At 38.3% G+C, this 13,948-nt stretch overlaps 1 protein-coding gene across 9 annotated transcripts in view; it reads left to right on the top strand.

The window, feature by feature from the left end:
• ntng1a (netrin g1a) overlaps positions 1-9,806 on the top strand; it is a 201,558-nt gene extending 191,752 nt beyond the window's left edge. For all 9 annotated transcript variants that reach the window (XM_041814502.1, XM_041814499.1, XM_041814498.1 and 6 more), the window contains one exon: positions 8,320-9,806. In XM_041814502.1, coding sequence (XP_041670436.1) covers positions 8,320-8,561 — 242 coding nt within the window. In that variant the 3' untranslated portion in view covers positions 8,562-9,806. The remainder of the gene's footprint in view (positions 1-8,319) is intronic.
• Positions 9,807-13,948: the final 4,142 nt, after the last annotated feature.

The following is a 13,948-nucleotide window of genomic DNA, read 5'->3' as shown; positions in this document are numbered from 1 at the left end:
TTCAGAAACAGCACATCAAATCTAAGAAAGCACGTTATGGTAAGAAAGCTAAACAAGCTAACAACTGCACTGCTAGTTAGCTAACATATGAGTTCAAATCTCTGTTTTAACTTGCAGACTGCAAAGACACAGTTGTGTCAGTGATAAATAATGTCACGTGTCCAACCACCTCCGCAACTCTGCCACAAATAAGATTTTACACGGCATTATTTAACATTACGTCATAGGTGATACTATTATCGTGTGTGTGTGGCATATCTCTTTTATCAGTGATTATACCTAACATGGTTATAACGTGGGGCTAGTGGGCCAAATTTGTTAAGAGATAATCAGGATAAAAAAAATCATAAATTGGAGCTGAAAAGTAAAAATTAAATCAAAATGGGCAAAACCTCAGGAATGAGGCCGGTTCTTAAGATTGATTTCATAAATATGAGCCATGTAGAAAAAAGATAACTATAATGACAGAAAGAGTCATTTTATTTTTTTATAGTTATCTTTTTTTTATCCTGTAATTATGATTAACAAACATAACTTGACTGTTGTTTTTTTGTATTAAGTTTAGTTTTTTATTTCTTTTACTTTTGGAAAGTTATGCTACTTTTTTATGACAATGTGCAAATTACATTACTACCCCTGAATAATATGTTGTAATGCAATATGTTTTAATAAATTGCATAAAATGAAGTTACTCACTACTTGAGTAGTCTTTTAATAAGGTACTTATTTACTCTTACTCAAGTACTTATTTTTACGAGTACTTTTACTTCTACTTGAGTAATTATTATTGTTAAGTCTCTTTTACTTGAGTACTGTAACCGTGTACCCTACCCACCACTGACAGTTGTAGCTCGATACTGCAATGTGAACGCAAACCGAACCACATGAAAGTACAACAATGTCGCAATTTCAGCCCCCAGTCGAACTGAGTCCTTGGGTGGGAAAACTGCTTTTTTGAAACATGATTAACTGGGATTAATTATTAAAATTAGCATTAAAATGAGTAGTTTTAAAGCCCTAGTTATAAGATAGAGTGAAATCACTAGCCATTGTCAAACAAACACAAGGAAGAATGATTGTGTGGTTTTATACTTACTCCTGGCAGGTGCATTGGGTTTTACAATCTCCCCTCCTCTGTTTATATTCATTGGTGTTGTTATGGCAGTTGGAAACAAAAAAAAAGGCAATATTTCTATGGAAATTACTAAAACAAATGTAACGACAAATGAGTCCAAAGTGTAAAAGTGTTTGAAGTTGAAATTGTTCCCAGATATGCTGCAGTAAATGTTCCTCACAGAGGAATTAAAACTGGAAACACCTGAAATAAAGTTGGCCTGAGGAGCTCCTATCAGAGTTAGTATTCAAACTTTCCTTGACCTTCTCCCTCTTCACGCTGCTGCAGTATTTATGTCGGTGGACGAAACTCGATCTGCATGCAGACAGAAGAATGCAATTAAATCTCAAATCTCTTGTCAAACACATCACAGTCCCAGACAGGCACACCTAGTTCATCACTCCCTTCTCTAAATATTATCACTCATATCAAAAGCAAACGCTACAAATCTCGTCATTGGCTGCCTGTGCTGGCTTTGTTTACCTGCAGAGAAACGTTAGAAAAGAGATGAAGGTACACAGAATAATTCTTTCCTCCATAAATAAGTATAAAACTTCACCTCATTCGTGTTTTATGCGTTAAAAACAAAGCAGAGTGCTTACATTTGTTTTTAGTTACAGCTCTCCCCTGGAACAAGAGCCAAACAATGATCAGCTCATTACCCATAATGCCCTGCTGTTATTTTCCGTGCCCTGAGGTTTTTTTTCTCCTCTCTCCACAGCACCTTTAATCTCCCTGACCCTGCTATGTATATTTAACAGCCTGTTATTGATGTCTTTTTTAAAAATCAATATCTCAGTTTCATTTTGGACATTAGCATTGCTTTAATTGGCAGCCAATGAGGCACTGAGCCTGCAGGGGTCAGCCATTACACCTGAACTCTCCTTTGAAGTCTGCTGAACTTGTTATTCAGTGTCGAGCATCATGCAGAATTAATTTCTTAAGAAGTGCTTCACTTTAAAATGAGAATTCGGCCTCAATTAAAAAAAAAAAGAAAAGAAACAAATCGCTAGAACAGTGAGTCTCTTGGTAGAAAAAGAGACTTGTCAACTTTGTCCTGAATGTCTCTGTCTAAGCATGATTTAAATTTGCTCCATTATTTGCACCTTCAGCTAGCTTAGAAAAAATTAGCTTGATCGTGTTTTGTAGCCTCAAGTTTGCTTCGAAGGCACGTCCCGTCCTTCAACCCCCTTTCCAATCAGTTGAAGTCATAAGCTTTACCTCTCAGCCAATCACCTGTCACCAGTATCGAGCAAGCAAGGCTACTGCTTCTCCATACAACTATGCTAGCTTGCTTGCTAGCTTCTATATCAGGCACAAGTTTGTTAATATTAGCTACCCTAAGTCAGGTCGGATTAATGTCAGATTACAACAAGCAAACAAAATGAACCCAGTTAAATCTTCTTAGCAAATAAAGAGAAGCTTATTTATTTGGTAGGCATCTAGATGTCTTCTAGGATATTGTTTACAGCCTAGCTGACTTCACAGCAGCTAAAGACATGGTACGGACATGTTAATGTCTTCCAGGCTGCCTATGCAGGCTACCTGCCAGACAGTCCTGCCAACAGTTGGCTGTTGATAACTGTAAGGCAGCTAGGCTTGGTTAGCACTTCCTTTCCAAGCTGCCTATTTATACTCGCTACCTGCCAGCCAGCCAGGTTGTAGATAACTGAAATGGGCTAAGGGGCCGACTAACAGATAGCTACTCTTTGTGTCGCCAAACTTTGCTTAGCTGCCCTCAAGTTATCCAAAAGTAGCTAGCATAAGCAACCTGGAAGACATTAACATGCTCCTACCGTATCTTTAACTGCCTCAGCTGTGTTCTATATACGTTACTAAGTGTCCTAGAAGGCAACTAGATTCTTATAAATAAGCTTCTCTTAATTTGCAATGGATATTCAACTGCGTTCATTTTGTTTGCTTGTTTGTTAATAATAGCTACGTTAAGTCAAATCTGAATAATGACAAAGATAAAACAAACTTATGCCAAAGATAGAAGACTTGTGATTGGATGAGAGGTTAAGCTCATGACTTCACCTGACTGGAAGGCTATTGTTTGTTGTTGCTGCAAAGCCTTTTCTTGTTGGCCAATTTGTCCAGCTTTTTTATCAATACTTGTGTGGATGGTGCTTGTACAAGCCAATCACCATCCATAAACGTTTTTTTCCATGCTTTTCATGATTTATTCTAGCAAGGTGCTGGGATTGGATGGCAAGTGTTATTTGAAGGACATGAGCTATTGCATGTCCTCTCAAAGCTTAAAGATATGTTTGAAATGTAGTAATACTGCAGGCAATTGTGGGGGCAGTGTTGGGCGAAGCAATGCCAACAGTTCAAGCCAGAGCAGTAAAAGTCAATGAAGAGTAATTTGAAAAATGGTGAAACTTTGCTAAAATGTTCTAAAAATTATAACCTAATATTGCGTGATTTGAGAGAAACTCCACATTTATATAGTCATATGCAAAAGTTTTAGGCATAGGGCGCTAAGGATTCATGTGCTGTGGGACATCCACAGCACATTAACATATGTGCATAGCATATTGACTATAAACATACAGAAAGCATATATTCTTTTTTTTTCTAATTAGATTTTTCTATTATATGTTGATTAATTGTGGAATTATTTAATATGTAAATTTATATTATGTGTAAATATTTAATGCCATTTTCTTTTTATTTTTTACAATGCTTTGGCAGTAACAGATCTGTTCACGCAAATAAAGCAAATTGAAATTGAAAAAAAAAAAAAAATACAAGGAAAGCATACCAAATACTACCACAGACCTGTGTCTTTCAGCAAAACTAACTTTCATCTGAGAAAAAGGTCACAGAAATGATCATTCCTTGATCATATAGCTGGGCCAAAACCTTGTATCTCCAAAATCACCACTTTTCAGTTGTTTTTTTTTTTTTTTTGTAATAAATTGAACACTGAAGGAAAATCATTTTGACACTGTTATTGCTTTAAAATTGGTTAAAAACTACTGGAAAGGGTGATCAGTAGCACTCATTTATGAAAACAAAAAATTAAATCGTGACAAATGGAGATATGTTTTGGCCTGACACCAGTGATATTCTTGTTGCAACAATAAAGATTTTAAGATCTTGATAATTTAATAATTTAATTTCCATCTATGTCTCTTTGTTTAGAAATAATCATCACTGTGAGTTCACCATTTCCTTTATCCCAATTTATTAGCGATTTGTTTTACTGGTGTCTTTACCTCAAAATAAAACTCACAAAAATCAGCTCATCTTGCTACGCGCTGTGCGTGGTCTGCGTATAGGGAGCTTCCCCTAATGGTGCCTGCAGGTAGCTTATTTTCCACATCTACACCTCACTCCATTCTCAACTTTTGTCCCAAACATGCCAAAAGTTTTCACAGTACTGTATATTAGCTTACCTTCACACAGAGGACGCATGGAGACAACAGAGTTGTGGAGGTCCATGTGAGACGGTGACTTTTGGGTTCATTTTCCAACTTCCATCACAACTTAACAGAAACATATGTGGGCATTTTTTAAGAAATGTATTTATTATTTCCTAATACATTCAGGCCTTATTTTTTGCATTTGAAATAAGATGTTTATCTGGTCAGATCAGCTGAATGTGGCCCATAATAATTGTAATGAGATATTTATTTAATTTCAAAATAAGACAAATACACTTGACACTTTGAGTTTTTGTAGAAAACTTTCAGCTGTGGCACTGTTTTACATAACAACAATATGTCATGTTTCATGATGTTTAGCAGGTATAATGAAGACTTTTTTTTGTTTGTTTAAATGCAGCTTGCATTGGCATTGTGATTTATTGAACATTTTCATATTTATTTGTATGTGTGTGGGATTAAAATGTTCAATATTAAGTCTGTGACCAAACTAGCAAAGCTAGTGCCATGTCCTTTAAACCTCAGCCTCTTGCACATGAGTTTAAACTGCTGGTTTCGGTTTGAATAAACATGCAAACACACATATATCTATTTTTATGAGAGGTTCAAAGCCCAGAGGGAACAATGATCAGAAATATTCTCCTTGTTTGATTTTATCATTAAAGCCAGCAGAGATGAGGCTGATGTGATAAAGGGTCACTGTCTAATTAAAGGAGTTTGTCTATGTTACTGATCATATCAAAGCCTCTCAAAGAAAAAACACGCTCTTTAATAGATACACCTGATTGCTCTGCCTTGTCATCTTGGAGGAGACTTTTTCATTTATCTGTCTCATCATGAGAAGAAAGAAAAGATTTCCACTGACAGAAACTGTTCTCCAGCTCTGCCTCTAGCTTTATTTATCGACTCCTTACTTCACTTTGTGCTGAGTGCTTGATTTGCCGGTGAAATTGATACGTCATTTAGAAGAAAAAGAGCAAAGACAGAGTTCATATGTCTTATTTGAGGCTGGTGGTGAATGGTAATTGTTGAGCGGAGGCCTGAAGCAGAGCTTAAAGAGGCAAAAGAGCCACTCGCTTTCCTCCAACAAAAAGAGACGGGGCGCAAATAAGATCTGCAGCGTTGATGTTTCTGAGGCAGCCTCCATCAAAGCTCCATTTGGCTGTTCCTCTGAGACGGCGTACATCCAGTCCTGAGTATTAGGACTGAGCCTGATGTGTGTTATCGTGATATTTATGTCCCTCAGACTTCATAGATTGCTCACCACATTGTTTTCGGCTCCTGTAAAGGGCTGAACGGGGCAGAAGCGGCCTCCGTGTTTATCACTGTTTATTTGTCTCTGTTGGTTTATTAGCTCCAGCAGCGCTGCTCTTTTTGCCTCAAGCTCGCCTGACAGCTCGATCCGCTGGGAATAGAGCGGCCTTGCTGTCCCAGCTCTAAATATACTCCAATTTTTACCTGACGCTCATTTTGTCCTGTGCTTGGGAAAGCTATGTGGATTTTCAGAAACTGTACAGTCACAGGGCTAATAAAAGAACTCTGAATTTAAGACATAAGAATAAATTTATGGGAATTTTGTGCTTTAAAGGAAAAGTAAAGGACACTGGTTTCCAAGCTATTATTATAGGGGGTTTGGTCTCATGAAGAAGAACTAGCATGCTTTAGAGACAAAGAAAGAACAATTAGTCTCATGGCACTGAATAAAAAAAGTGGATTTCAAGAAGGTTTGTTGGTGAATTTGCTCAAAAGAGGATGCAAATACAACTTAGGTACTATTAAATTACTAAAGGTTTGTCATTACTTCAAACAGAAATAATATGCATGATGAAATACCCTTCTTAACCCACTATTATAACAGTTTTGCTTTCTTTGCCACCCTTAAACATTTTAATGTTTTGGCTTTTCTAAATTTAACACCAATGTTTAAGAAATGTAAATTAACAGACATTTTTATTACATAATCAAGGCTGTCCATAAAGGGGAAGGGAGGGGAGAGCTTTCTGGGGCCTAGCTAAATGGGAGCCCATGGAGGTCAGCAAAATCACACTCCACTGTAAAGTTAATCTGTGACAATATTTAAGTTTTAACCTGACTAATAACCACTCTTACCACCCAACAAACAACACATTTTATGTATTTATGATGTAGTACATTATGGCCCTCTTCAAAATTTAAACCCCTTTTCTGAAAACAGAAAAACCTTTTTCATTCATGTTAATAATGTGGATGGCAAAAATTGGGTTAGAAATGGCAAACAAGGGTTAAAATGACAAAACGGGTTACCAAATGCAAAAATTGGGGTAAATAGTAAAAGCTGTTAAAAAGTAGCAAAACTGGGTTAAAAGAGGCAAAAAATGGCAAAGAAAGTGGTAAAAAGGGTAAGAAGGGGCATAAATTGATTCAATGTGAAAATACGCACAAAGGGTAAAGGTTAAAGGAAGGGAAGAATATTGAAGTGGGAAAAAAATGGGTACAAAAAGGCAATAAGTGGCATAAATGGGGTTAGAGTGGTGGAAATTGGTGAATAAAAGTGGGGGAAAAGGTTACAAAACTGCAAAAAGGGGCAAAAATGTGTAGGGAATGGTGAAAAGCTGTTAAAAAAATGGCAAAATGTTTTGAAAGTGGCATAAATTGTCAAAAACGGGCAAAAATGGGTTGAAGGGGGCATAAATTGATCAAAGGTGGTGAAAATAGGTAAAAATGTGGTTAATAAAAGGTTAAAGAAGAAAATGGGGAAAAAAAGTGGAAAGAACTTGGATACAAAGTGGTAAAAAGTAGCATAAATGGGGTTATAGTGGTGGAAATTTGTGAATAAAGGTGGGCAAATAGGTTAGGAGAGGCAAAAATGGGTTGGAAAACTGCAAATAGTGGCAAACATGGGTGGGAAATGGAGAAAAGTGGTTAAAAAGTGGCATCATTGGTTAAAGTGTTAGAAATTTGTGAATTAAAGTGGGGAAAATTGGTTGGAGAGGCAAAAATTGGCAAAAAAAAAAAAAAGAAAAAATAGCTTGATAAAATATTACAGGGGTTAAAAAGTGGCAAAAATGAGTAGATTATTTCAACATCAGGACCCAATGATGTAGTTTTCAGTGCCAAAATGGGGTAACTGTCAGGACACTGGCAGCAGTGCTACTGATCCAGAACACATGCATTGGTTTCTTCAATAAATCACAGCCGGGCAGGGTCCATTCTCTGTTTTTCCTGGGGGCCCAGCCAATGTTGGCAGGTCTGCACAGAATAGAAAGGCATGCTATATGTCTTCATTCAAGAGTGGCATAAACTGACTGTTAGTCTCTCTATAAAGGCTCAAAATAAGGTTAAAATAGGGGGTTTGATGCTTTTTAATATGTGTTTTAAAATGCTGCAATCTCCTTTTTTCTAATGGTCTTTTATATCAAAACATATGAAAGCATAAATAAGACCACAAGTTCATTAAATATATATAGTAAGTTTTATATAGTTATATATTGAGTGAAAACGAGAGCCAAGAATATTCACAGGTTTGAAAATAGAAAAGTAAAGTTGTGTTTTGTCAAAGACTACATACTTAAATACAGAACAACCCCAAAAGCTTGAAATCTTTACTGTAGAAACATCTTACCTGGAAAAAAAAACATTTTTTAAATTCTTGACTGAATGATTTAAATTATAAGAAAATTCCTGCTTCACACAGTTATTATATGTTAAATTTTAATATAATTTCATATGAGGAAATGATATTTTGTTCTATTACTTTTGTTATTGGAGGCAAAGTGTCACCTTTCCTCTCACACCTGCCTGCTTCTCACCCCTCTCTCTCTCTCCTCCCTGCAGCCCGGGTGTGTGACAACGAGCTCCTTCGCTGCCAAAATGGCGGCGTGTGCGTGAACAACGTCCGCTGCAACTGCCCCTCCGCCTACACGGGCCTGTTGTGTGAGAAGTCTCGCTGTGAGTCCGAGCTGGGGGGCTGCGGGGGCGCCGACTCAGGCTACGCCCCCTTGACTCCACCGTCCTCCCCATGGTTGCTCCTGCTGCTGCTGCTGGGCTCCATGCTGCTGAGAGCGGCGTCCTGCTGAACGGACCCGGACCTGGTGGGAGTGATGACCCCGCCCACCTCCTCCACCTTGACGTCCCCCCTCCCTTCCCCTCTTAAAATACCCATCGAACCTGAACATGAGCTTTGAGGACTGAACTGTACCGAGCTTCTCGCCGCCGGACTTTACAGACACTTGAAAAGGGAATGTGCAGACAAAGAGTGCAAGAACTTTATTTAATTTAAAGAATATATAAAAATAAAAAAAACATATACTTCTAAAAATGACAGATATTATTAAAAAGAGCTTAACAAGAGTAAAAAGAGCCCCCTCCCCTCTAAGCCATACAGGTATGAGCTCCTTCCACTGGAGGAGGGAAGATGACAGACTTGCTCACTTCCTCTCATCGCCACGGCAAACAGCTGCCACCAATCAGCTATGGTGCCGTACAGCGGCCGCAGATCTCCCTCTCGGGACGCTAAAGATGGCTGAAGAGACGCCGCAGACGCTCAAAGAAACAGAAACATTCACAGACGGAGGAGGAATCAGGATGTGTTCTTTGCTGTCAGTGCTTTGTGAAATGAAGGAATTCTGTCGGACTGCCTCTTTGTGACACAGACCTCCCCCCCCCGCATCCCCCATGTCAGCCCCCTCTTCCTCTCTAGCTTCTCTCTCCCCTCTTCATCTTCCCCCCCTTCCCGTCCCTCCCTCGCCATGCTGCCACTGACCTGTGCTTTCGTGAACGTTTCTCTGTAAACCCTCGCTGGTTGGAAGATTCTTTTGTCCAATGTTAGTGATGCACATGTGTAAGAAGCCCCTTCCCCTCCCCCCTTTACTCTCTTCCGGAAAGTTCCTCTGATTCTTTTTCTATCTCAGACCGAACACGCTTCCCTGTCGTCATGGTCCGAGGATAGTTTCCACCCGAGCAGACGAGGAGTGCGTAGAAAAAACCATCGGTGTATTTGCAAGTTCTTTTTCTCGACAGAGCAACAAAAAAAAGCGTCATGTAGTCCTTTTGTATCTTTACTGAACTGTGATAGAGAAACAGGCGACCTTTAATGTATCTATTCCAGACTTCCACACGCTGAAGGTTGTTTCATTTCATTTCTGTTTCTTTCTCTTATTTTTTTTTTTCTTTTTGTTGATCTTACTTTTAGTTGTGCAGTTATTTCCTTTGTATTGGCAACGTGCTGGCATCAAAGAATATCAGTTTACATATACAGTATTAATAAAGTGTAATAAAATCCCACCAAAGGACATTATACATGTTTTGTTCTTGCTTTAACACTGGAGAATTTAAGTGAATAAAAGTTTAAAATCAAACTGTGTCCAGTGTTTGTTGAGGTCTTTTTTTCTGTTTACAAAAAGATAAAGAGGTGACCAGTTTAGGATGTATTCCACCTCACACCAACTGACGGGGGGGGGGGGGGTTTCTTTAGGCCTTGGCAAACCACAGATGGTATCTCTATCTATCTTTCTCTCTATACAGTGCTTAACAAATTTATTAGACCACCTGTCATATTTGTCTCAGAGACCATCCAGCATCATGAAGTGCTTTAATGCGGAATCTTTCATTTTCAGTGAGCTCTCCACGTTTTACCATTTTGAACAGAAATGAGGAAACTGAATTCACCTTTTCATACCCAAATTTGAGCCGGCTCACTCGGCTTCTCTGAGAAGTCAGAAATGAATCAAGCATAACATTCAACCACTAAAACTCATTTCTCTGTTCAGGAATGCAAGTAAATAACTATAATTTGACATATTAATCAAGAAATAATAATGTGCTTTTCTATTTTTTCAGTTTGAAAATTCATGGATAACAATAATAATTATGTTTTAGGATTAAAAATATCATTTGGGTTAAAGAGCTTCTACATATTGGTGTATTAACCATTGCAGAAACATAAAAAATGATTTTGGTAATTACCAATGCTGTTAATTTAGGACAGCTGTGGCATAAACCTTACTTTGGGTGGTGGTCTAATAAATTTGTTAAGCATATATATATATACGCGTGAATGCTCGGGATTAATCTTAAAACCTTAACGCATTAAAAAAATAATAACGCAATTTAATCATATGACTATGTTTGACCACAACTTACCTTCTAAGTTCTTCAGCGCGGATGTTTACGTGTCTCTAGGGGTAAAGAGGTGAGAGGTCAGACACAGCCAGCAGTGATGAGTGAGGAGACGGACCCAGGTCTGCTTAATGGCAATTTTCTTTTTAAAAAGCTGGCGAATGTTAGTTAAGATAAAACCAAAATTGTGTGTACATACTGCAGTGATGAACTGTCTTTACATTGAAGCACAACGAGTCTTAAGTACCACCTTCAGGCAAAGCACATCTTTGCTAATGTTATAATAACACTAACAACAACATGGGATCAAGCCATGGTCACACCACTCTCCTCAGCTGCTTCAGGACAGTTTTCTTCTTCAGCTGCTCAGATAAATGCTGAAAAGTGCTCCAAAACTTTGAGCAAGTCCTGTTTGTTAAAAATATTAATTCAATGTAGAAATCTGCGTTGGAATTCGCAAAATTGAAGTTAATTTGTGAAATTTACGAGCTGAAGACAGAAAATATGATGCATTCAGGTATCCTAAGTAAATTAGACAACTGTATTCTATGTCAAAATATGTTCAAATGTCACATAAACCTTGGAAATGCAGTTTTTGAAGAGAACCTTCCATAAACACACACACATATATATGTGTGTATATATGCATCATTAAAGATTATTCTTTTTGTGTGTTGGAGATGATAATCAGCAGGAGATTTGCCACCCTGCATTGATGGAGAGTTTGAGTTAAAAACAAACATGATGGAAAGGTTTACAAATCTGCTCCAAAAGTTTGCAATGTTGTTCTCATTTAATCCCTGTCATTGTCTTTTTTTTTTTTACCTCACCCTGCAAGTGCATTTGATTGAAATGATTTTGTATCACAGATGATGTAAAACTTTTTTTAATATAAAGGACAGATAATAAAATGTGTAAGATTGTGATTTTGATGGTCTGAAGCATGCTTGCTAAAGCATGCACAAGGTGAGTTGGGTATGTTCAACTACATTATGCTGTTTACAGAATCCTTAATCAGTGTTCAGAGAAGAGCAGAGAGCTCAGAGGTTGAATTAAGACACTTGATAATACATAGGTATGTTTTAGATGTAAACAAATCAGTGTCAACTCTTATTGTGTTTGAGAGCCAGGTGCACCTGTCTGCTGTGTGTTATTATCAACCTGGTGGATTACAGTCTTTATTTTCAAATAAACCAAACTCTGCCCAGTTCTCTCCTATTATTGTACCAATGAACATGCACAACACACAAAAGACACACTGTGAAGTATTTTGATGCCCTGAATTAGGTTTTATTTAACTGAAGCTCAATTATCAGAAACAAAAGTGTGACTTCACTAGTCATGAAATGGTTGTATTCTCTACTGTGTTAGTGAATAAATGTGATTACAATTATCAGAGTTATGTTAAACATGCTGGCCACTTTATTAGGTACACCTGTTAAATTGCTTGTTAACACAATTAGTTGATCAGTCAATCAAATAGCAAATCAATGCATTTAGGCATGTAGACATGGTCAAGAAGTTCTGCAGAAGTTCAAACCAAGCATCACAATGGGGATGAAAGGGGATTTAAGTGACTTTGAATGTGGCCTGGTTGCTGGTGCCAGACAGGCTGGTCTGAGTCTTTTAGAAACTGCTGATCTACTTGGATTTTGATGTACAACTGTCTCTAGGGTGGACGAAAATGCCTTGTTGATTTCAGAGGTCTTGGGAGAATGGCCAGACTGGTTTAAGATAATAGAAAGGCAACAGCCACTCAATACCATCTTGGAAGGCACATCAAATCAAATTTTGAAGCAGATGGGGTACAGGAACAGAAGACCACACCACGGGCCACTCCTGTAAGAACAGGAAACTGAGGTTACAGTTCACATGGGCTCACCAAAATTGGACAATCGAAGCTTGTAAGAAACGTTGCCTGGTGAGTCTGGACTTCATCTGTAACATTCAGATGGCAGGGCCAAAATCTGCCATAAACAACATGAAAGCATGGATCCAGCCTGCCTTGTATCAACAGCTCAGATTGTTGGTGGTATAAAAAGGTGTGGGGGATATTTTCTTGGTCCACGTTGGGATCCTAAGTACCAACTGAACATCATTTAAACAGTCTACCTGAGTATTGTTGCTGACCATGTCCATCCCTTTATGACCACAGTGTACCCATCTTCTGATGGGTATCTCCAGCAGGATAATGCACCATGTCACAAAGCTCAAATCATCTCAATCTGTTTTTTTGAACATGTTCTCCAGTGGCCTCTACAGCCACCAGATTCCCAATCCAACAGAGCACTTTTGGGAGTGGTGGAACGAGAGACTTGCATCATAGATGTGCAGCCAACAAATCTGCAGCAACTGTGTGATGCTATAATGTCAATAAGGACCTAAATCTTGGAGGAATGTTTCCAACACCTTGTTGAAACCATGCCAGAAAGAATTAAGCAGCTGTGAAAACAAAAGGGGGGTCCAATCCAATACAAGCAAGGTGTACCTAATAAAGTGGCTGGTGGTATATAGCTGAACATTTTAGCAAATAGTGCATCCTGAGTGTGTGGAACAGGATCCTTAGAAGTTGATGCATGTCAATCTTTCTCATGCATCACCAAAATAACATGAACAACAGTGCCAAAGGCTGCAGACCAGGTTTTAGGTGGTCAATAAAGGAGCGCATCAGCGTTGCACCAGTCCACTCCTCATTTGAGGACAAACACACCCAAGGGCACTAATGAGAGTTCTTTTGCTATTTAAATACCATGAGCTCTTGGTGTAACCAATGCAACAGATCAGGACACCTCACATAAGGGCCCTTAGTGCGTTAGTATATCAGCATTTAGTGATTAACAGAAGCTCTCTGCAGGACTTATGATATTTTTCAAGGGTTTATACACTGAAATCCATAAATCATGCCTCTTAAATAACAATTCAGGTATTTAAAGTGGTGTTTTACTGTACTGTTATCTGATTAACATCTATACATATCATATCGGACACACAGAAGTGCTGACAAACTATCTGTGAAACAAAAACCAACAAGGCCTCTCTGACATGGCCACAGCGTATAAAAATGTGTGTATCAGCTCTGGAGATATTTCCGTACCATTTATCTCAAATTCAATCTGCTAAAGATTTGTTTCAGTGGCGTGCATTGTCGGAGGCACTGAATTAAATATTTACAAGTATCGACGTCTCCCTGAGAGCCGGTGTTCAAAGTTTATATAGTGTCTGCTGTCAGACCGTCGACAGTTCATCTATAAGCTGAAATATTCAAACCACAGCCTCACAATGAGCAAACTTAAAAGTTTGACTCAGAGGAGGAAAGGAACATTGATTTTTTCACTAATAGCTCCTT

Source organism: Cheilinus undulatus, linkage group 19 (assembly GCF_018320785.1).
Source record: "Cheilinus undulatus linkage group 19, ASM1832078v1, whole genome shotgun sequence".
NCBI classification, from domain to species: Eukaryota; Metazoa; Chordata; class Actinopteri; order Labriformes; family Labridae; genus Cheilinus; species Cheilinus undulatus.
This window is presented reverse-complemented; position numbering and strand designations above follow the sequence as displayed.